Raw genomic sequence first — 22,010 nt, 5'->3', positions numbered from 1 at the left:
GCTCAAATGCTGCCTCCACCTGTGGAGAAGAGCAGCCAGGGCTGGGGTCGTAGGATGAACCTCAATGTCAGAAAGATCAGATTTCTTCTGCCACCCAAACACCTTTTGCTACAAACCTGATGATGTCACACAGACTTGTCTCAATGAGTAGTTCTGATAACTGTGTCTAAAACTGCTTAACATCTGCTTATGGGAAAAGGAAGGGAAGGGAAAGTTCAAATTGAATGTGAAAATATCTGCAGGTAAGCACCTTAAAGAGACATAATCAATATTATTCCTTTATTGATGATGCTTTATATCCTCACTGAATACAAATGCCTGCATTCTCTGAAAGCTTCTTAAATAGCTTACTGGGGCTCAAGCACCAAGAAAGCCCGCCCATAACCCTGGGATTAACACCAGGACAGCAGAGCCTACCACACCCACATGCTGCATTTTGCAAGGTCACCATCAAAAACATAGTCTGGGTTTTCATCCCATGGGAATTTCTGATATTTGGGGCATTTTCCTCTTCTGAATCAGCACAGAAAGACAAAATCACATCCATATTTTCACAGAAAGAATTGTATATTCTATGTCACATCCCTTCTCCATACAGAGCCATGAAAAGGAAATTATCGGTTGGAAGAAAAGCTGAAATTCTTTTTTGCAATAAATATTTCAACCTACAGAGGCACTTGAGGCAAAACACTCCCTGAAGTTGCCTCTAACTGAAGGAAATGTTGAGATACAAGAGACCACCATCCAGTCAAGGTCCAAAGTGCACCAGGTTCCTCTCAAATGAATGAATATATTTGCTAAACTCTTTGCACAGATGTCCCCAGTAAAACAAATGTGACTAAACACAGTATTGATGTAGCCAGCCAATGCTAAATCTATTAAGCAACAACCTTCTGACCGCTTGGGAATTTTAATGAAATAGCAAAAGCCAAGATTGATATGACACAAAACACGGAGAAGACAGGACCCTTACGCAGCAAAGCGTGGTTTTTCATTGCTCTTGTCTTAAAGAAATATGGTTTAGAGGCTTTTTTTTTTACATTGATTTTAAGAAAACTTCACTCTGTATCCAGCTTTGATGCAGATTCAATGTCATATATTGATGACCTGACAGATGAACACTGGGTTAAACCTCTGTACATCAACACCTGTGACGTGTGGAGAGGGTAATGGCTACTCTCCAAGGGTAATTCATCTCAAGCATTTGGAACCCCTGATATTCCTGCTTGAGCTCATTGCTGATGCACAATGTCATCCCGTTTGCCCTGCATAACATAAAGCTGTCTTGTAATAGACACACACCTCCCCTTATCAAAGGACGCATTTCCCCAGGAAAAGATGAAAGCAAACCACATATTTGATCCACCTGCACGTGAATAAAGAGGGTTTTGTTCCTCCCCAGTCTTGCCATATGCACCGAACCAATTTTGTACAAAATGCTTGTTCCTTCACCCCAAACTCTTTACCCTAAACACCTCACTTTGAACAACCTCCTGTGGGATCCAAAGTGGAATGGAGATTCAGGGTTTTGGCAGAGGACTGCTATCCAAAGACCAAAGAGATATGGAGCTGATGGACTGAAAGAAACCAGGCAGGGCTTTCATATGAGGGCCTGGAGCCAGTCTGAGGAGGAGCTGAAAACCCTGGGAGCTCAAGGATCCTAGGTGATACTTGAGACAACATCCCTGTTGGTACTTTTTCAGTGAGCAGCCAGGGGCTGGGGGAGAATCTAATGCCAGAAACAAGACTTTGTTTTCCCTGGGAGAGAGGTGGGGTATTTTTGCCCATTCCAAAAATCCTGGTTCATGATCAGGATAAAAGTCAGAACAGACAGCACACTTCAGAGCTGCCTCCATTGCGTAAACACAGCAATTTCACTTTTCTCAAACTCTAAAACTTTATCCTGGAGAGGACTGTGCACTTACGGTCAAGTGCTAAGTAAGTGCGATCGTCAGGTGGCTGCTCTCTGAATCCAGACCATGCTTTAGACAATCAAGCTTGCCAAAGGCACACTCCCTGTTTTCAGTGCATCGTTGGCTACTGACCTTGCCTGGCACTTGAGAATATTTCATAGACCTCTTCCTGTTGGCTGGAAAAAAAGGGTGCAGCTGAGGACTACTCTGACCTGATAATCCAGCAGATAAAAAAACATTCCATTCTGCGCTACAACTCCTCACTCAAAGGCCTTTCTACATGAGGATATTTGATATACTCTGCTTTCAAATTCATTGAAGCACACTATATGCTCCCATGTCTCTAATAACTTGCAGCCTTCTAGGAGATAGGAGTCTCTTGAAGCAGAAGAAAAAAGACAGACCCTCACAAAGACACACGGTTGCCTTTACTAAGATCTAGGACACAAAGGAACACAGAGACAGAAAGGACTTCTTTGATAATTAGTTCAAGTCCCCCAGAACCTACAAAACTTCTAAAACCTATCAAACTTCTTTCTTGAAGTAATAAAGTTTTTGCCCTACTTCTCCATTGCCCAGGTTCTTCTCCAGTTTCTGGCACAAAAGCTTGCTCTACTCAGTGCTCATGGGCTTCCCTTTCACTCCCTGCACCCCAAAATTTGCCTCCCAGCCCAAGGCTTGGCCAGGCCACACTCTATTGTCACCTCTGGCAAGAGAAGGATCCACTTTGCTGGATACTGTGCTATCACTAATTTGTTTCTTTTCTAGTAAAAATTGTGAATGTGGCTGAGCAGAGCAGTGCTTGAGATCAGGTTTTACACATGCTTTAGAGGAGGACAGTAATTTGACAAAAAGAAGAGGAGAAAAAAGTACAACAGGTTGATCAACATGGAAAAGTTAAACTACAAACTTCTCTCCCTCTGTCCCCAAATTCAGTTTATTGCTAGTAAAATGTGCATTTATCCAATTCTGCTTTATCACCTCTACCAGAACGTGAAGTTTGCAGCTTTATTCATCATTTGGCACCTTAAAACTCTTCTCATGCTGCCCAGCTTTTTATTTTTCTTATTTGGTTCCTGTAACAACCCTACATGACAGTCAAGGATCAACAGAAAGAATAGGCAATTTCACCATCCCTGAATTTTTCTGCTGTAAGGTTATTCCTGTGCTAATGTGATGATGAGGGTGTAGTCGTGTTTCCAAAATGCCAGTGTGGGACTACTGAACACATTTAACCCAAAATTCGGTGTCATATTAATTAAACATTTCATATCCCTCCAACACACACTTTATTCAAGGCAATTTTTCATTAAGAAAAGAATCTAGTCATCCATGAACAATTCCTGAAGTAAACTTACTTCATGCGCTGACAGCTCACATGTCAAACTTGTGCATTTTTAACATAAAAAAAAGAATGGCAAAAGCACATCTATTTTCAAAAGACAATTCAATGCCAGGCAAATATTAGGCCTGATTACATAGATTAAATTAAATCTACATGGTTGTGAGGCTTCCTTGAGTCTTTAACTTTTGTTCTCTTTTAGTATATTTATCTAAATGGTTCAAAGGATACATTCAAAGTTACAGTCAAAATGACAACATACATTGAAATTCCTATTTGAAGAAAAAAAGCTTAGAAAATTACAATTCTCTGTCTGAGCAGACCAAGTTAATAGGTGCAAAATGTTTTTAATCAGAAGCAGAGATGAGTATATTTACACTAGATTTGACTGAAATAGGAGGCAGAGAAGTTTGGATGGGAAGGAAGAAGATCAGTTGGCAAGGGAAAGCATAAACAATTTTTTTTTTTTTTTTTTTTTTTGTCCCAAACCTTGGACGCAGAAAAACCTACATTGAATAGTTTGGCCATTACCACACACATGTACTCCCCTCCTCTGCCTTGTTACATGCTTCCTAAGGGATACTTGACAAATGCCTATAAAATCAACAGAAAATCCAAATCTAACATCTTCTCACTGTGAGCCCACACAGCCTGCTGCCGATCATGCAGGCCATTTGGCAGGCACTGGGTCTGCAGGAGAGCAGCTGCTCCAGCCACTCTCTTCCAGTAACATCAGAGATACGAGGACTTGGGGAGAAATTAACAGAGTGATCAGAAATGGAATAAAAGATGTTAAGAGGTTTTTTCCTCCCTGTAAACATCAAATAATCCTCCATGCCCAACTGACTCTAATATTATTCTGAAACAGAAGATATTGGCGACTCGAGCTACAAAAATAGATGGACAATCTAAAATATCCCCAGAAAGATCACATAGCCTGAGGGAAGAGCATTGTAAAGCTCAGGACAGCATGTGTGCCAATGAGAGCTCAGTATTTACTCCTCAGATCCTGTACCTTAGGCTCTTCATATCCCCAAATTGCTGTTTCAGACACCAGCATAACAGCACAGGGTGGATGAAAGCAGATACATTTTTGTAAAGAGATTCAGAAGCCACACGGGTTTTAATTCACATATACAAGAAATACACTTATTTAGACAAAATTACAACAAAGCTGGATTACATACACCTATTTCCTTACCACTGTAAAGCATTCTTTAGTTTGGTATCATATCCTCTAAGTCAGTTCAAGAGTTTTCTGGGCAGTTAATTATTTATTTGGAAACACCAAATGTTTCAGTCCCCCTCTCTGATCTTGACTGGTTCCTTACCTAAATTGTGCTTATGCTGTGAGGCTTATATGGCCTGCCTTGATCAGAGGGGATCTTTGCTTTCCCCCTAGAAATCTCCAATTTCTCCAGTCTCTGCTGGGACAGAGCCCCACAAATCCATCACTGCCTTCTCCTACAGCAGCCAACCTCCAAAACTCAAAGACAAACTCTTGTCTTAACCCTGGAAGATGTGTAGCAGCCTTCCTGCAGAGGTGAATCTGCTTTCACAGGGGTGTTTCAAAACAAGACTGCAATTTTGTACTCTGCAGTTTCAATCAGGATCCACCATCTGCCCATTTGAGAGTGCTATTACCCACAGCATCACACCGAGCACTACCGAAAGCATTTCACCACAGCCTGTGCTGCTGTGATTATATGTGGAAAGCATCAATGTCAGCATAGAATACCCTGACTTGAAAGAGACTTACAAGCATCCTGGAGTCCACCTCCTGCACAGGACAACGCTGAGAATGACACCAGCATGTGCCACCACCTCACACTCCTGCACAGGGCTCAACTGCACAAATATCTGTCACAGCATCCCCTCAGCACAGGGAGCTCCTGCAGAGCATCACTGCCTCCCAACTCACAGCAAACCCCATGCTTACAGCTAAGCCTGTTTACACAACTTGGCTAACATGACACAAGAGTCCCATGATGTTTCAAGCCTCAGCTACTAATTGATTTAATAAGTCACAGCCTAGAAAGTTCTTCCTACACGTTACAGTAAAAACTACCAGAACCTTCTGTGACACTGCACATACACATGGAGCTGTTTACATCCTCTTGATCTGGTTGCTCGCTAATACCACCAGTCTTGTTTCAAAATTAAATCAGTCTTACCAAACACAAAGCTGCTTTTCCCCTATTCCTCTATTAAAGTCTTTTAATGATCCCTTTCATGTTCCACTCTCTTTAGCTTGGCCTTTTTTTGGCTGTTTCTGAAAAAGCTTCAACTCTCCTTAATCTCCAGAGCAACCACTTTCCCCTGAGCTCGCTTTGTTTCCAATTTTGATTTTGCACTCCCATGGTAGCGCTCACTCCTCACGTATTTGTTTACAGAACAAAAGCCACCAGTCTTTAAAAGCACTATGGAGTGGAAAACACCCCTTTTAGGTAATTTCATTCACTTGTGCCAATAACAACAGCTATCTCTAGTCAATCCTACTGCGATGTGCAATTACTCTCTTGGAGGAAAAAGAAGCAAGACAGAACAAGGACATGTTTAAAATGTTACCTTCAGAAGATGATGTGGAAACACACAGAACAACTCCATTATGTTCTCAGACCTACGTGGCACTGATGAAGTACAGACATTTCTGCAATTTGCTTTCCAATCAACCAAATTTGTACTGAGATGGGTGGACAATGCTCGTTACACTAAGGAGAACTATAAACACTGCCAACTGAGGCATGTATAGATCACAACAAGATCTCAAAACCTGTTTAAATCTGTGGGGTTTTGTGCTAAGGGAGGGAAAAAAACACAACTTGTTTCCAGCCAACCATGATACATGTGATAAAGATAACTTACAGACAGCAAAGGGATGGCAACTTTTCCAAGGAAATCAGGGGGTTTGTCTCCATCTTCATCAAACACTGTCACCTCCAGAACATCGTGAATATCCTTAATAGGGCTGGAACAAAAAAGTGCAGACACATAAAAAATAATATTCAATACACATGCACACAGTCCCCTCCACAATGATCTGAGACTACTTTTTTGCTAATTAAGTTTGTATTACCTTGGGGTATATAACTATCATTTAATTAAATTCCACCCCAAAATGAATCAAGTGATGGGCATTCCCCACATGGTTCAGCTGCAGAACTAGGTCCAGACAGTGACTTTTTGGTATTTTTTGTATTGGTGATGCTATCAATGTAAAACTCAGCTCTCCAACAGAGAATGCTGCTGCTGGGAGAGATCAAGGGCTGAATTCAAACCCAAGTTTCATTGCATTAAAACTGCACAGTGACACACACAGATAAGTGTGTTGCAGAAAACCTGGATAAAATGGGGACAGCTTTGTAGTGGTACTGAAAGGTCCAGCTAAAATGGACTCATGCACCCAAAACAATCCACGCTGCTCCAAAATAAATCTAAATCATCAATAGCTTTTAAGGGGCTTAATTAATTTTCTTTTTTAAATGGACAAAAATCTAAGGAGAGATGTGAGTGCCTGACTGGCTCTGCAGATTTGGAGCTTGGATCAGCCTAAGAAAGTTAGAGAAAGTCCATAGCTGACATTTCTGAGACCCACAGGAAATACAGACACAAACTTTCGTTTCAAATAAAATAAATTTGGATTATTATTGGATTTATTTTGCTGGCTGAACATCCGACAAGACTCATCTGCTGGCACAGTGTCAGAAAAAACAGTGACGAGTGGAAACTTCTTGAGAACAAAGTACAAAAAAGGACTCCAAGACACAAGGATTCAGCTGCACCCCTGAATTAAACAGAAATACAGCAAAGTATTTCTATTAAAGAAATCAGATAGTTTTTCTTGTGTTCTCATCCAGTCCAGTATTTATGAATGCTGCTTTAGCAAGAAGTTCATAACTTTCAAACTGTTCTTCCAGTGGACAGATGCAAATGTCACAAATGCTTTGTTGCCAGCCTTTGCACAGACTGCTGCAGTCTTGGGAGACAGCAGCACTCACCACTTATTCACAAAAATCTTTATCTCACTCACTTATTCACAAAAACCTTTGTCAGCATACAGCAAGATTAAAAAATTGGGCTGCCTAAAAGCAATACCTAAATTATAACTTTTATTATTAATAAAGTGACAAATAAAAGAATACCTTGATTTCCATAAAAATTTAAGCATCTAATTTGCATTGTTTGACTAGTTTAAATTCAGAAGATAGACCAACACCAACACGAGCTCTCATTCTCTGCTTTCTTCAAACTAAACAAGGATTCGACCAAGATTCAATGAAACATTTTATTTTAAGTTATGGAAAATGTAGGCGTGAGTATCTGGTCTCAACTTTCTGTTACATTATCTCTTGGATCAAACTATGACTCCATTATGTCTAGTCATGATTCTTCCTATAAATATCACAGTAATTTTTCTTTTAATGACTTCTATTAATAAACTCCACGCAAGAACTAGTAAAAGGCAAAAGGCTTTAATTAAGTTATATTTGAGATTTCTCCAACATCCTCTCTGACTATGAAAAAAATGACATATCTTAAACTTGACCTTTGCATTTTCCCAAAGTCAATAGCTTCCCTAGTTAAGCTGCTAAGTGGAGTTGCTGCATGGTTTCCAAAGCAATCCACTTACAATGTGAAAACTTTGTTCCACTCAGGGTTGAGGTTCTTGTAAACGGTGTGTGTTTGAAGCATGTCGTTTCCCAGCTCCAAGACACAGAAAGGATCACTTTTGCCTAGGGAAAGGAAAGGAAGATTAAGTGGATCAGTTATGGCATTTAGTATGCAGACTCTTTGCAATAGGGCTGAGGAAGTGATTGGTTTAATAAAATCAGATCCATTAAAGCAACTGCGAAGTGCCCCGTTCTGTTGGAATGACTTCCAAAAAAAAACAGTATCTCTGATCATCCCCAGTTCTGGAAACTCCAACACTTACTTTACAGCTCATTTAGAGGGCTTCACTCTAATACCTGACATCTCAGACCTTCAGTGAATCATCCCTCAGTCCTTACAGCAAGAAAGATCTGTTCATGGTGACAATGACTCAGCCACCCTTAGGAGAGTCAAACCACTGCTCTGAGCCAGGGAAGGAGCAGTGCTGCACTTACACTCCCTGTTTTATCCTCTGCTTAGAGCCTGTGGTCTTCTTCAGTTGATTACAGGATTATGTATCCACATCATGAGAAAAGAAGCACAACACTGACTGAAATCAGAAGCATCTCTTCAATTAGTTCCATGTGAGCAAGTCCTTGAAGCTCTGAAGGCTCTACACCGTGTCACAGTTTAAACAAAACCCAACATCAACTGGAGAATCCATGCATGATCCAAGTATTGTACTTACAGCAAACAAACAGAGCAAATCCCCACAACAAAACAAAAAATAAAATTTAAAAAAAAGGCAAAAAAACTCCTCCTCTCTAAAGAAGGATGCCAACATGGAATCTATTAGGTGAACACATGTTCGCTAATGTATTTTTTGATCACTCATGTTAAACGAATTTGTAGTTTTACCAACTCATTGCAGCTCTGCAGTTTCCTTTGTGAGCAGAGTGGCCCCTTATCAGCATGTCTGGCTCAGGATCTGATTTAATCTCATCTCCAATGCTCATGTACAGCTCCGCCACAGACACTCCAGCCTAACTTCTATGTAGGCAACTAAATATGTCAGCAATGCAGGGATTTAGATATCAGGCAAACAAGCTATTTAAGCAGAAGCTGTCCTTTTCTTAATCCTTATTTTCTGTATTATTAATGCAGAGCTTTTAAGGGTCTTACTCTCAGAAGTTTATAAACTAAACAGGAATCTTTTCAGTATGTAAACACTGGGTATTAACTAGTCAATATTGGTAAAGTTTAAAGACCATGTGGATTACTGGAATCTATTTGTCTTCTCCTTTTCAGCTTACATGCCCATTCCCTGATAGTGTGGAAAATGCATGTAGCCTTTCAGAGAAACTGCTTGAAATGCAAACTGGTATATGCCAAAAACAATCCCACTGTATAATTTGGTATTCTGAATGCTATTTTTTGGTCAGTGAGCAAATGCAGTGTTTGAGAAGAACTCTCATGCGTACACAGAAAACATCCAACAAAGCAGAAAAAGTCATTTCCACATCAACAGAACTATTATCTAGGAATATAAAAGTATGGAAGGCTCAAACTGGGCTAGCTGTGGGTGAAGAGCTTCTACATATATGGTACAGCTGTCTGGAAACCAGCCCAAAAATTTATGTCCAAGAGTAAAATATGGATTTCCAGAACACTATTCGACACCAAAGCAGATAGTATGTGTGTTTTCTGATCACTATTATTACAGCAGGCTAAAAACTTGCAATTAAAATCTATGATGACAACAGACAGAAATCCCAATCACACCAAAATCCTATCTTTACTGTGGGAATAAGGTATAAGGTGGCATTACACCCATCATACCCACCAGGCTGCAGGACTTGGGGGATTTAAGACTCGTGGCTGCTATAGGAAGGGACAGGGAGGGGACACTACCTGCTCACACTGCTCCTCTATTAACCCTTGGAAATCTTTGTACCTCTGATTCCCTCTGTGATTTTCCCTTTATTAGATTTTTAGCTGGGACTTTGAATTTACTTTTATCAATAACAATAAATCTGAGCAGTCTCCTTGGCAATGCAGGAAATATGGCACTGCTCTAGGAGGGCTCTATTATGGAAGCCCATAATTGCTGCACTAATCATTTATGAATGGCTCAGAACAGATAATTAATCTTTATGTCTCTCATTTCATGATCAGAAATTATGCTATTTTTACCTAAAATGGCTGCATCCTTTTGCAATTTGGTGGGTCTATTACAGCATAATACTAGGATATTTTCAGCACTGCCATTGAAAAACAATTTGTCATTTGCTTCATGAATCAGGCTCAAAGCCTGGGTTATTTTGAATATAATGACAGACTGAGTAACCTTTTACTTAAGCAGAATTTCATTCTGTGCTATGCACAAGGAATGTGTATCACATACTCCGTATGAAAAGTCTTTGAATTGCAGAATCAAGAACCTGCGTGTCTCTTCCAATGTTCATTATCCACCCACATGCTCCTGTTTGAGTACTGAGGGAGAGGGGGCCAAATCCATCACTGATGCAACTGCTTCAGCATCAGCAAAGTTTTCCAGAGGGTGAATAACCTTCTGGGCTCAGCTCTTTCCACGAACTCTGTCTATATTAAAACTCCACATATTTCTAGATGGAACTTTTGGCACATGGCAAAGCTGGGGCTGCTCTGCTGTGCTGCACTTATCAAATTAAATTAGTCAGCAAGGTGCAGTTACACTCCTAATTCCATACGGACCTATATATTATGTCAATTTAGATATGGATTTCTTTACCAGTTACTTTTCATTATTGACAGGTTTTGGGTTGTTTTTTGGGTTTTTTTTCAAATTAAGTTCTTCAGTTCCTTGAAGTACTGCTTTCTGCAGTAAACATTTTTTTCCAATTCAGGGTTAGCAGTGAATTGACTATAGCCCTAAAACAGTACCATGATTAATTGTGGGCTTTCTCATTTGCTCCTTCTTTTAGGAGCAGCATTCTCTTATGTAACAATGCCTTCACAAAAACAAGGGAATGGGGCAAAAATGTTTTCCCTCTACCATCTTTCCTGCCTTTATCAACAAGTTATCTTTAAAAAATGACTGTGTCAGCAAATACACAACACACAATGCTGTGCCTGTGAATTATGAGCTGCTGTGAGATAGAGAGGGGAATTAAAAGGTCTCCAGAATCCTGGAGAAGATGATAATAAAAATAATAATATCCAGGCAGTCGCTACAGAGAAGTATCAACCTCCTAGACTTTCCCCAGAGGTACAATATAAAGTTGTGGTTTTAAAAGGTGTTAGTGTCCACTGCTGTCAGAACCAAGCACAACCTGAGGAACAGCTCACTGGAAAATCCATATTTTTCATGGAGTAAGAGCACCAAAAAGGTCATCCCAAAGTGAAGCCTCAAATAAGCTCTAACAGAAAGAATCACACAGCCCTGTTGCTGACAAGCTTCCTCTGTCAGGTGACAGCCTGCAGCATCACCCAAGCCCACACACCCAGCACCACATCAGACACCCCAACACCTTTCAGTCTTGCTCCAAACCCACAAAACACCTGACAGGAGATGGAGAGGCTTTGCTTTGCAGGTGCTCTGCAAGCAGCATTGCTGTGTATCAAGTCTTACTTTACATATTCCTGATGGAAAAAACACCTAGCATGATGTGCTGTTGGAAAGTTATCTGTCAGATTGCTCAGGTCTAATGGGAAATTAAGATCTCCATCCACTGGACCTTCCAACATACTTTTGGCAGTCAAAGCCATTTGCTATCTCAGCTCCCTGAGGCAAGTTTCAGTGCTAGAGAGATGATTCACTTTTCCTTGATCAACTTATCATTTGCAATATATTACAGCATCATATGCTGCAAAACAGAAATAAAATACCTGAAAAATCTGCTGCCATCAGGTCCACTGCCTTTAAAACTTTGACTTGTAAGAAGCCAATGTCCTTCATGTCCCGAAAGGAATTCTTTATACACTGCAAGGAGAAAAGTGTAAAGATGTATTTTGCTTGTAATTCAGCAAGAAACAGAGACTATGGACCACTAAATAGCTTATCACAGAATCAGTCAGGTTGGAAGCAACCTCTAAGATCATCAAGTTCAACAACTAACCTTGCACTGCCATGCCCACCACTAAACCATGTCCCTATAAGCTGCATCTACTCATCTTTTAAATACCTCCAGCACTGATGACTCAACCACTTCTCTGGGCAGCCTGTTCCAGTGCTGAAAACCCTTTTGGTGAAGAAATGTTCCCTAATATCCAATCTAAACCTTCCCAGGCACAAATTGAAATACACTTATTCCATCCTGACCAGCTTTTGAGGATGTGGAAGCCATCACAAAGCTTTATCTCCCAACATTTAAATTCCAGAAAATAACCTTCCCAAAGGAGGGAATAAAGCTAAGTGTATTATTGTCTCTTCATGATATTCAGGGTCTCATGATATTCAGGGTCTCATTCCCCATGATAATCTCCTAATAGAATTCAAGTTTGAAAAGAACAGCATTAGTTTAAAACTCAACAAATACAAACAGCCAAATTGCTTGGGTCTATCTGCCCTGCCAATCTCCTCCTCATCATTCGACATGCCACTACTCCATTTAATAGTTTTCTTTGGTAGGGGACAGGTCATTATGAATGGAGAAATTTTTTTTTCTGCAATTTTGATTATTTCAAAACCAAAGTATAAAAGAAAAAAAAAAAAGAAGGGAAAAAAAAAAAAAAGAAAAAAAGGGAAAAAAAGGAAAAACTCACGTAACGCTGAGAAATCTGCTGCCGTTCATTGGGGTCTCCCAAGGGACAGACACACAGATCAGAGATGGACACTCCTGTACAAGGGGCAACAGCAATCAGCATCAGCAGGGACCCTGGGTGTTTCTCCAGAGGCAGCTCCAAGCAGTTGGTCTGCTTTGCTGGCAGGGCAGTAATGTCAACGTGGCACCTGGAATGACATTGCCAAGGGTTAATAAGGAAAAAGAGGTGATTAAAAAAAAAACAAAGCAAACAAAACTTTCTGTTTCTTCAGTGCAAAAAATAAAAACATCCCAAAATTAAACACGGGAAACCAATAAGATTCTATTGCACTCACTGTCAGATTTTGCTTTCTGGTCTGTCTACTGGTAAGGGGAAGTAAAAGGTTTGGGTTGCAAGTACAGGAGGAAATCTTAACTCGGGCCTGCCTCACTTCCCCTCTAAAATCCCCCAGTGTTTTGTGATGGATTTGAAACACAATTCAATTTCACCTGGGGGAAAAGAAAGGGGACAAATGCAAAATTTAAAACATTAGCCTAAAATAGATTAGTTTCTTTAAAGTCACATACTCCATTTTATGCTACATTATACTGTATGCCCCAATCTCTTTTACAAGCCTTACTAAAACTACATTTTCAGTGTACTGTTTTATTTCCCAATGGGAAGGATTGTCTTAAAAGTCCCCCCTACCCACTCCTTGCACATAATATGTATCATTAACCTGATGCTTCTCCCAAAAATAAAAATAAAGAAGATAAAAGAGAAACATTCATAAAAAGATAACAATAAAATAAGAGCATGGTCTAAAGCAGAGAGATCACCAGGCAGCCAGTTACACACAAAGGGAGTGGTTAAATGCAACAAAAAGTGCAATCACTTGGCTCAGCTAAAAGCTTTCTAAATAGAAGTCCAGTAAATGGAGTGGAACTTTCTTGAACCTCCTTGGGGCTTGGCTTGTAAGAACAGGCTGAGCAAAAGTTACAGATGAAAAAAGGGTAAAAAATAAAATATGACAAAAGAAACAAACAAAAGAAAAAAAAAAGAAAAAAAAAAGAAAGAAAAAAAGAAAGACAAAAAGAAGAAGGAAGGAAAAGGTTTGCTGCCACACTGCAAGAGGAGGAACATTCCTCAAAGGGATGGGCAGTGGCTGATGGAGAGCGAGAGGTTTTGCTTCACTTAATGCCTGCCGACAAGTTTTTATTTAAACTAAACTTGTTAAGGTGTTGTCTTAATAGGCTAAAATTCCACAGGGTTCCCCCAGGTGTGTTTCTTCTGGGTAAATGGTGCATGTAGTGTTCCTGATTGATCCCATTCCAGTAGTAGAGCTGGAGCAGTTTATGCCCATCTGCTATAAATTGCATGCTTTCCGCTTCTTAACAGCCTATTTTCTGTGAATGCTAAAGGGGGTGAAAAAAAAAAAAAAGGAAAAAATAATCTCAAAACTTTTCAGCCTGAGAACCCAAGAAACCATGTTATGAAGTAAAAGCCACTGCTCTGATGAGTTTCTAAGCTGTCCAGTAGCTCTGTGTATCAAAACACAACTCCTTAAGCTTCCTCTGACCACAATCAACGGGAATGACTTTGCCTTAAGTGTGCTCTTTTCTCTCCACTGCTCTGGAGGTACAACAGGTTTCAAGTTTAGTCTTATTAACTGCTTTCAAGTGCTTTGAAAGAGAAGGAAAATAAACCAGGCAGAGTACCAAGACGGCTCGGTGCGTAGGCTGCCTCTCAACACCATTTCCAAGTGTGAGAGGTTGCATTTAAAGCTCACTGCTACACCTAGACTCTTCAGAAAAATATGACAGGAAAAGTTACAGCAGGAAAGAAAACAAAACAACAACAAAGAGAGAGAAAAAGACCTTATTTCTTTCTGAGAAAAAGCCCTTATCACGTCCACACTGGAGGTCAACATCACCTTGGCTGCATTAACACCACTGTGCCTCAATTCCAGTGATACTTTGGGTATCAGCACAGAAGGGGGATGTATCCTTATCTTGGAGTTTAGTTTTTTGTTTTGGTTTGGTTTTTTTCCTAGATGCAGAAACTAAAGGAAGGAGAGGGGAAATCTCAAGGTCACCCAGCTGCTCTGTGGTTCAGCTGGCAGTAGGGACCATGTCTCCCACATCAGCATTTCATACACCACCCACTCAATGCAGTCCACAAAAAGCTGGGAAAAGCTGCAGCTGATTTTTTATGTTTAAAACTTTCCATGGACTAAGACAGAAAACAACTTGCTCATACAAGAGCATCTCCCCCCAGCAGATAACCTCGAACTTCATCAGATGTCAAAGGCAAAATTAAATATAATTCTATCTTGTTTTGGTAAATTGGAATTGCTTCTCTTCTTAAAAGAATCTGATTTGCATAAGGTTAAAGAAAAGATGGAGTACAAGGGTGTGGAGGTCAGAGGGATGCACATGTGGAGGGAACAGCAGGAGGTGGAGTGTAAATATTTCTTCCTCAAATCATGTCTGATTTCTGTGCAAACTAACTTTCCTTAAAACATCTGTGTTCACTCAAGGTATGCCTATATTTTCTTGAGAGAAAAAAAAAATCTTGTGAGAAAAGAAAATCCACATTTGCACTGGCAAAAGGCTTAAGAAAGAAAAGACACCCTGTTTCATTTAGGTTATAAAATCAGACTGCAGAGAATGCAGCTTGGTAAAACAATTAGACATTCAATTTACTATATAAATTCAGCAATTTCCACACTAACACTTCTACACTATTAAAACGAGTCTAATGATTTCCAAACTACTTCCCTCATTCTTGTGAAACAGAAACTCTTCCTTTCCTTCTTTCACAGCCTTTTATCTGCAAGATCTTACCACACATAATTATTTCACAGGAAAGCGGTAAGAGACTTGTGATGGTCACAGAATCAAACGAATGGAGGTAATCCACTTTTGTTTAAAAGTTGCCTGCTCTGAATGAAAAGGGCAAAGCTCTCAGAACATTTGTATTTTAGTTGATACAAATGATCTCCTGAGTTAAATTCTTGACAGTAATCCTGACTTATGATAGAACAGCTCTGCTTGTTGTCATCTTTTTCTAAGCTACATATTAAATTCAGACATAATCTTTCACACAAGTGGCCACATGCACAATCTATAGGGGCTGCAGTTCTGTAAGTTAAGAATGCATTGTGCACCCAAATGTATCACTTTCCTTTCTTTTAACCACAATTAATTAAATGCTTTTCTTCCTCTTCCTGATCTTCATCTCTATATTACCCTCTAGTCCTGTACAGCTTTAGTTTTCATTTAAGACTGTTCCTCTGACTTAAAGCCCTCAGCTGTAGCTTCTCTTTTGCCCCATTTTTTACTAATTTTGCAGAGAAATAGTACTTGAGAACAGTACACAGCAAATCTGGGATTAAAATATTTGTTTATCAGGGAATCACATGTTAAAATTTCACTAAAAGGTGCTGAGGCTAACTTCTTACCAGCCATGAAGTTGTATTTAATTTTCCCAATCACAGTTAATCAAATTATGACAGGAACCTTTAAACATATATAAATACATACAAAAAAAATGTGTACACAACAGTGCCACTTTACCCCCTGCAGACTTCTTGAAATCCCTTCATAAAAGAGATCAGAATCATCAGAGAGTAGAGACAGATGCATCTGTGATTAATCCTTGACATTTCAAATGCCACAGGTGTCAGGGGAACAATTAGTAAGGTTTTATTTTGTTATGACTTATTCAACGGACAAATTTTGTTTTTTCTGATTCATCCTACAGCCTGGTGAGATTTAAGTGAAGGTTTTGGTTGCAGCCATAATGGGGATTTTACTGCTCCATCCCAACAGCACAGCCTCTAAAACACGGGGCGTTTCTTATTGCAAAGACAGTTTCCTGGAGGCATTCATCATAAAGATATTGGAGGCACTCCAGTCTCAGAGCTTAAGTTTAGCAATTTTTGTAAAATCTCTTTCTCGAGGTAAATATGTGAAGGAAAACCCTTCAATGTTTTGCAGCATCTCTTTTTCCAGAACACATCCCCTAACGCAGAAATACTCTCTAACAACCTGGCATAAACAATTTAACTCTGCCTGGACAAATTCTGCACACGTTAACACCTTTGTTTATTCATATACATTAACATCCTCTCCTGTTTATAGCGTGCCTCTTCTCCCAAAGGACACAAAAAGCACTCAATAAACATTACTAACAGCCCTGTGCAGACTAAATAGAGGGATTATTTCAGCCAGCACCAAAATGCAGCCAGCCCTCAGTGTCAGAGCCTGCAGCTGAACCACTCAAGGCTGTGGGATTTTAAGTGAGGAAGAGAAATTGGACCCAGCTGAAACTCTGAAGAGACTGCAGGTAGGCTGGATGTAATAATTTAGCTTGTGATGTGCACTGACAGTGAGGGTTTGCTTTGTGATAGAAGGGTGACATGAAATGTTTCCTCACTAATTCAGAAGCAGACAAACACCCCAGGTGTTTGTGCTCAGCAACAGAGGTCCAAGGCATTCCTTATTCTACACGTTCCATGCTCTCCACAGACACTTCAGGTCCTATTTCAAGAACAATATTTTACCTTGAAAAACAAATTATGCCTGGGAGAAGAACCATATTCCAGAGTCTTAAGGCATCCATACTATCTGAAATCCTGTGTCTAAAGGAATTAATAGGAGTCTTCGTGTCACACAAGTTTATCAGATTTGACTCTGCTGTGAGCATCTCCAACTTCATTTAAATATTAAAAATATGCATATATTTAAAAGTTTAACCAACGCAGCTGGAGGTTGAGCAGGCTGGAAGGGACCATAATTAATTCTAACTCTATTCATAAATTGACCACAAAATTATTAATTCAGATCCAGAAAATTTTGTTTTTTCCTTAAAGCCATGCAAATTATTTGAGGGCAGTTGGCTGCACTGCTGTGTGTAATGACCGAATATAACCCACAAACATTTTACTAAAGACTATTTCTTACAATGATATTGTGAAATCCAGAAATCTCAAAACTCAACTTGGAAATCATGGAGACAATAAACATGGCACCTCATAATGCTGTTTTTCCAACAGAATCCTTCTCCAGATTAGACTGCATTTGAACCCTTCATAAAATATTATTTATAGGGTGTCAAAAAGTTTCTACACTGTTAAAACAATACTTGTTATTATGCACTTGGTGTTTACCTATTCTTGCAATTGCTCTTCAAAAACCAGTGTATTTTTTCCCATTTTGATGCTACAGCCAATTTGCTGTGCTTAAGACAACAAAAGCAAAAAATTTTTTCTCCACATAGACATCAAAAATAAATTTAAACATGGAATCAGGGAATTGTTTGGATTGGAAGGGATCTTAAAGATCATCTTGTTCCAAACTCCTTCCATGGGCAGGGACAGCTTCCACTAAACCAGGCTGCTCAGGGTCCTATCCAACCTGGCCTTGAACACTTCCAGGGATTTACCTTGGAAGATTTGCATTTTCTTTAAGGTAAACCTACAACACCTCACCAGTGCTGAATAGAATAAGCATTTCACTGATTGTTTTTGCCACACTAAACACCACCTGCCAGAAACCAGTAGGAAAAAGAGGCAGGGGAAGCTTAGGGGAAAATTAAAATGAAGGGGGAAAACCTCAGGAAGAATTGCTCCAGCATCAGAGACTGACCTGAGGTAAGCTGCAAACACTGCTTTATTTCTTAACTCTAAACAGAGTACCAGAAGTAATGGAAGTAACTGTGAGAATGGAAGGAACAGATTCATCTTCAGCCACTTCTCCATGTGATGAGCAACAGCACTCAGCCAGAAAGAATTTCCTGCTCTGCAAAACCACAAACATTTGTAGAGCCAAAGGGCATTGTTCTTCTCAGTGAATAGTCTCAAACTATTTGAACGCCTAAAGTTAGAGAATGTTCTTATGAGTTACTGCTATTTAGTCAGCACATTGTGAAACCCTGGCCAGGTGAGAGCAGCAAACAACCGCAGGCAGGCTCCCCACCCTCAGGAAATTGAGAGTTGTGGCAATGATCCTGCCAGCAGATGAGCTGGACAGACCAAAGAGGGTGTCCAGTGGAGTGAATGGTTCTTGGTGCTGCTGCATGTCCCCAACAGCACAGATGTTGTTTAGGAAGAAGGGTCCACAGGACAATGTTGAAAACCAAAGCAAGGAAGAGAGAGGTACTACTAAGAAAACAACACTGTACAAATTCAGACAGAGTGGAATGGAATTAAAGAATCTTATAACACAACACTGAAGTGCAAACAGAAAAAAAGGGACACCACGCTCAAAAGGAGCAAAAAATCCCTGGGGTGGCACCAGCAGAGCATACATAAAGATGTGGAGCAATATCACCAGAAAAATACAGAAAAATCCTGCTTCTTGATGCCACTGAGCTCCCACAGTATTTCAGGTTTTAGAGGCGGCCTGGATGTCTCCGCATTCAGATTTTGGCTAGTCAATTACCCACTAATAGGTTTTAATAAACATAATGGAAACATAACCTATACATGGCTGGAATAAGGACAGAAAAATACATTATGATGCCTGTAATGAAAAAAAAAGTTGATTAGTTCTAAAAACAATTTAATTTTTTTTATATACTTAACCCATTCTCCCCCAAAAAAACATAAAATCTAACTCAAACCCAACTTACCTTCCCAAAAGCTCCTCGTGCTTTTTGTTATCCTTTCTCCACACCTCAATGTCCAACATATCCTTCCTGTCAGAGAAGTAGTGAAAATCAAACTGTTCCCTCCACTGAGGATTTGCACTCTTACACAGTGTCTAGAAAACATGCAGTTATAACATTTACTTTTCTTAAACAGCACTTATTTTCACAGTAAATCAAAAAGAAGAAAAAAGAAATCAATTCTTCAGAACAAGGCTGGATGTTAGAGCATCAAGTACTAATGTCATTCCAACCAAAGCTCCCCAGCCCATTACATACAATCTCATCTTCCTAAATATTCTCTTTCCTCCCTCTCAATAACAATAAATATACAATTGTTTTCTGAATGAATGGATGGAAAAAATTCTAAAATACAAGGTAGATCCCACCAGCTCCATGGTCATCATTCACCATCATACACTGGAAGAAATCAGGAATAACCCTTTTGAGGACAATCACCTGGAAACAGGTTTGAATGAATTAAGGAACCCAAAGCAGTATTTTTTCACCCTTCTGTGTTAAGCAAACAGCTCAGCCTTGCAGATTCACAACACATCTATGGACCATTAAAGAGACACACAAAAAGAGATTGTAACGGGAATAACATCTATCTATTTATTCTAAAGTAACTAAACCATTTGTTATTTTTCAAAACTACTTTTCTAAATAAAAAACATATCATGACCTTGGTTTGAGGTCTGATGTGAGGGACAGAGTGCAGGTTTCAGATGCGCCTACATCCAAATGTTATGTTCTGTGAACTTGCTCTGTACATTTTGTACAGGAGGAGGTTTGTTTTCTCCTCCTCTGCACTTCCAGTTCATGACATGCAGAGCTCTTGCTCTCTCAAAAGAGTATTATTTTAATTATAGCCTTTCTTCTTATTAGACTTTCCAGATGAAATGTCTATCTTTTGGAACCTCATTAATTTCTTAGACTCTTATACAACTGAACTGTAGACAGATAAACACAGCCTAGAAGAATAAAAATTAATATCAAAACCATGAAACATCTTATCTGTTTGGGGGGCAGGTTCTGCAATATGTAACATATTATTCAAGAAAAGTACTTTAAAAGAATAATAATTCCCCTGCACTGGAAACCATTTCAGGTCTACTCTTCCAGCACTGCAACCTCAACTTCTGTATTGGCAGAGAACAAAACACATGTGTGATGCATGTAGCTTTATTTCATTCCATATTAATATCAAACATCCATCAACATGATGAGTGTGTTAAATGCACAAAACACCGATAACACACAATATTCCTAACTTGCTCTTTCTCTACTGGCATCAAAACAGAGTAAAATGTTAATGCTTCTGGCCTGGTCTCCTGATTTTGAACTCACTTATCAAAGAGAGTATCAAGAACAGTTCCATCTGAGGTAGCAACACCAGTAAAAGAAACACCAAGTCCCTTATTGACTTCAGACAACTTAAGGAAATCCTTAATACCTACCTTGCTCTTGTATCTTTGATCCCCCAGTTTGAGGAGAATAAAAATCTCTGCCAAGCCTCCTCTGGGCATGTTCTTGCCCTCCAAGAGGGTGATGGTGACCAGCCCATTCCACAGCTGGTTCTTGCGCAGCGACTCCGAGAGCCGCAGGTTCCGCGTGAAACTTGACTGAAAAGCAAGGCAAAACACGGAATGTTTTGAGACCCAAACACATTTTCATGCTCACATTAACTCGACTGAAAAGCAAGGCACAATACAGAATATTTTGAGAGCCAAACACTTTTTCATGTTCACATTAACTGAGCTAGGAAAGCACACCAGGAGTGAGAGGGACACCATGCTTCCCTAAGGGTAAGCTGGCAATGGAAGGCAGTAGGATGCTATGGATTTTCTGCCCAACTGTACTATGGTCCCTGTGAAGGGACAGGGCTCAATGTGACAGCAAAATCAGCAGGGTTTGGTTAGGAAGAGGTATTTGATGTTAGTTCACCAGGGAAGTCACCTTCAACTACCCTGGCTGAGGTCTGGCAAGAGCAGACCTCAAGCATTGAGAGCAGTCTGGTACCTTGGCTCAGGGAAACAACCTTGGGGAACAGAACAGGGAAGAAACTAAAGTAAACTCTTAAAACCTCACCAGCTACAACCATAAAAAGCAGGTCTGTCCTTTCTGGGGAGGCAGCCCAGGATCATAAAGCCCACGGCCAGGTGAAAGGCTGAGCAGCATCTTCCACCTCCTCCATCACTCAGCCGCCTGCCTTAGCTCTTTGCTAACTTTGCTCTTCCTGCTTCCAGAAACTGAGCCCACGAATCAAAAATACTGATGCCTGCTGAAAAAACACTGACACCACCAGGCTCTTTATCTGGAGTTATGGTTACCTGGTAGCCACATTTGTTACCTTCGCAGCTTCATCTTGTGCAGCACGGCTGCGCTAACAGTTTGCTAACTGGCAATATTTTATTGGACAGAGGATGATTAAATAGGCCTTTATTTGGGGGGAGTGAGCTGGAAACATTAAAACTCAAGGCTATACTCTTCTTCCTGCAGTAAAAATCCTGCCATATTTTATTCTCCTGAAGCAACTTTTAACTCGCCACACTTTGGAGCTTCAATCATGTCATGTACAGGTGGGAGCAAGACGGAGGAGAAGATTTCACAAGTCACTTTAAAACAGGACGTGTTAGCTTTAAAAGCAAGTAAGAAATGTTGTTGCTAAATAAAACGATTGCAAAAGCACCTGATGTCTGAAGATTACTTTTTATGGATCAATTACCCGGCAACAAAATTCTTAAATCATAGGTGGTGAACTCACAAATTTTTTACTTGCTTTTTACTGG

General features: G+C 39.9%; 1 protein-coding gene across 2 annotated transcripts in view; it reads right to left on the bottom strand.

Moving 5' to 3' along the window:
• MCTP2 (multiple C2 and transmembrane domain containing 2) overlaps positions 1-22,010 on the bottom strand; it is a 118,504-nt gene that overhangs the window by 50,538 nt on the left and 45,956 nt on the right. For both annotated transcript variants that reach the window (XM_063169902.1, XM_063169901.1), the window contains exons 10-15: positions 20,679-20,843; positions 19,204-19,334; positions 12,589-12,775; positions 11,713-11,806; positions 7,886-7,988; positions 6,121-6,223 (exon numbers count right to left, since the gene is read on the bottom strand). In XM_063169902.1, the coding sequence (XP_063025972.1) occupies positions 6,121-6,223; positions 7,886-7,988; positions 11,713-11,806; positions 12,589-12,775; positions 19,204-19,334; positions 20,679-20,843 (783 nt within the window). The remainder of the gene's footprint in view (positions 1-6,120; positions 6,224-7,885; positions 7,989-11,712; positions 11,807-12,588; positions 12,776-19,203; positions 19,335-20,678; positions 20,844-22,010) is intronic.

This window comes from Melospiza melodia, chromosome 15, assembly GCF_035770615.1.
Source record: "Melospiza melodia melodia isolate bMelMel2 chromosome 15, bMelMel2.pri, whole genome shotgun sequence".
NCBI classification, from domain to species: Eukaryota; Metazoa; Chordata; class Aves; order Passeriformes; family Passerellidae; genus Melospiza; species Melospiza melodia.
Note: the sequence above shows the minus strand (reverse complement) of the source record. Positions and strands in the feature narration are given on the sequence as shown.